This window comes from Condylura cristata, unplaced genomic scaffold (genome assembly GCF_000260355.1).
Source record: "Condylura cristata isolate star-nosed mole 26May11 unplaced genomic scaffold, ConCri1.0 scaffold00060, whole genome shotgun sequence".
Lineage (NCBI taxonomy): Eukaryota > Metazoa > Chordata > Mammalia > Eulipotyphla > Talpidae > Condylura > Condylura cristata.
The window spans coordinates 273186-273858 of record NW_004567161.1 but is presented as its reverse complement, the minus strand read 5'-3'; the positions used below and the strand labels follow the sequence as shown (position 1 = coordinate 273858).

At 75.6% G+C, this 673-nt stretch overlaps 1 protein-coding gene across 1 annotated transcript in view; it reads left to right on the top strand.

Annotated features, from left to right (window-relative positions):
- CARD14 (caspase recruitment domain family, member 14) overlaps positions 1-673 on the top strand; it is a 26756-nt gene that overhangs the window by 23992 nt on the left and 2091 nt on the right. The window contains exons 14-15 of the mRNA XM_012734566.1: positions 61-116; positions 474-667. Coding sequence (XP_012590020.1) covers positions 61-116; positions 474-667 — 250 coding nt within the window. The remainder of the gene's footprint in view (positions 1-60; positions 117-473; positions 668-673) is intronic.

The following is a 673-nucleotide window of genomic DNA, read 5'->3' as shown; positions in this document are numbered from 1 at the left end:
GGGGCCACAGCGTGGACACTGCAGGGCCACACACCGACGGGTCTCTGTGTTGCCCTGCAGGACTGCGGTGAACGCCCAGTCAGGGGTGTGCACCCCAGCAGCGGGCCTGGTGACTGGTGAGCACCCCACACGCTGTGTCCCCCTGGGTCTGCTGCAGAGACAGGGCCCCGTGCCGCAGGGCTGAGGCGGCTCCTGGGGAGGCTGCGGCCCGTGGGGTTGGCCCCACTGACCGCCCAGCCCTGGGGCGGCCCTGTCACCCCCCCCCCCCCCGGGGCGGCCCTGTGACCCCCGCCCCCCACGGGGCAGCCCTGTGACACCCCCACCCCCCAGGGCTGCCCTGTGACCCCCGCCCCTGCCCCCGGGGCGGCCCTGTCACCCCCCGCCCCCCCCGAGGCCCTGTGGCCTCCCCTCCCCCCTGGGGCAGCCCTGTGACCCACCCCCCCGGGGCGGCCCTGTGACCCCCCCGGCCGCAGGCGCCCTGGTGCTGCTGTCTCTGGGCTACCTGACGTCGCTGTTCTCCTACATCCCCAAGTCGGCGCTGGCCGCCGTCATCATCGTGGCCGTGGTCCCCCTGTTCGACACCAAGATCTTGGGGACGCTGTGGCGCGTGAAGAGTGCGTGTGCCGGGCAGGTGCTGGGTTCCCTGCGCGCCCGGGCCCGCCGCCCGGCGCCC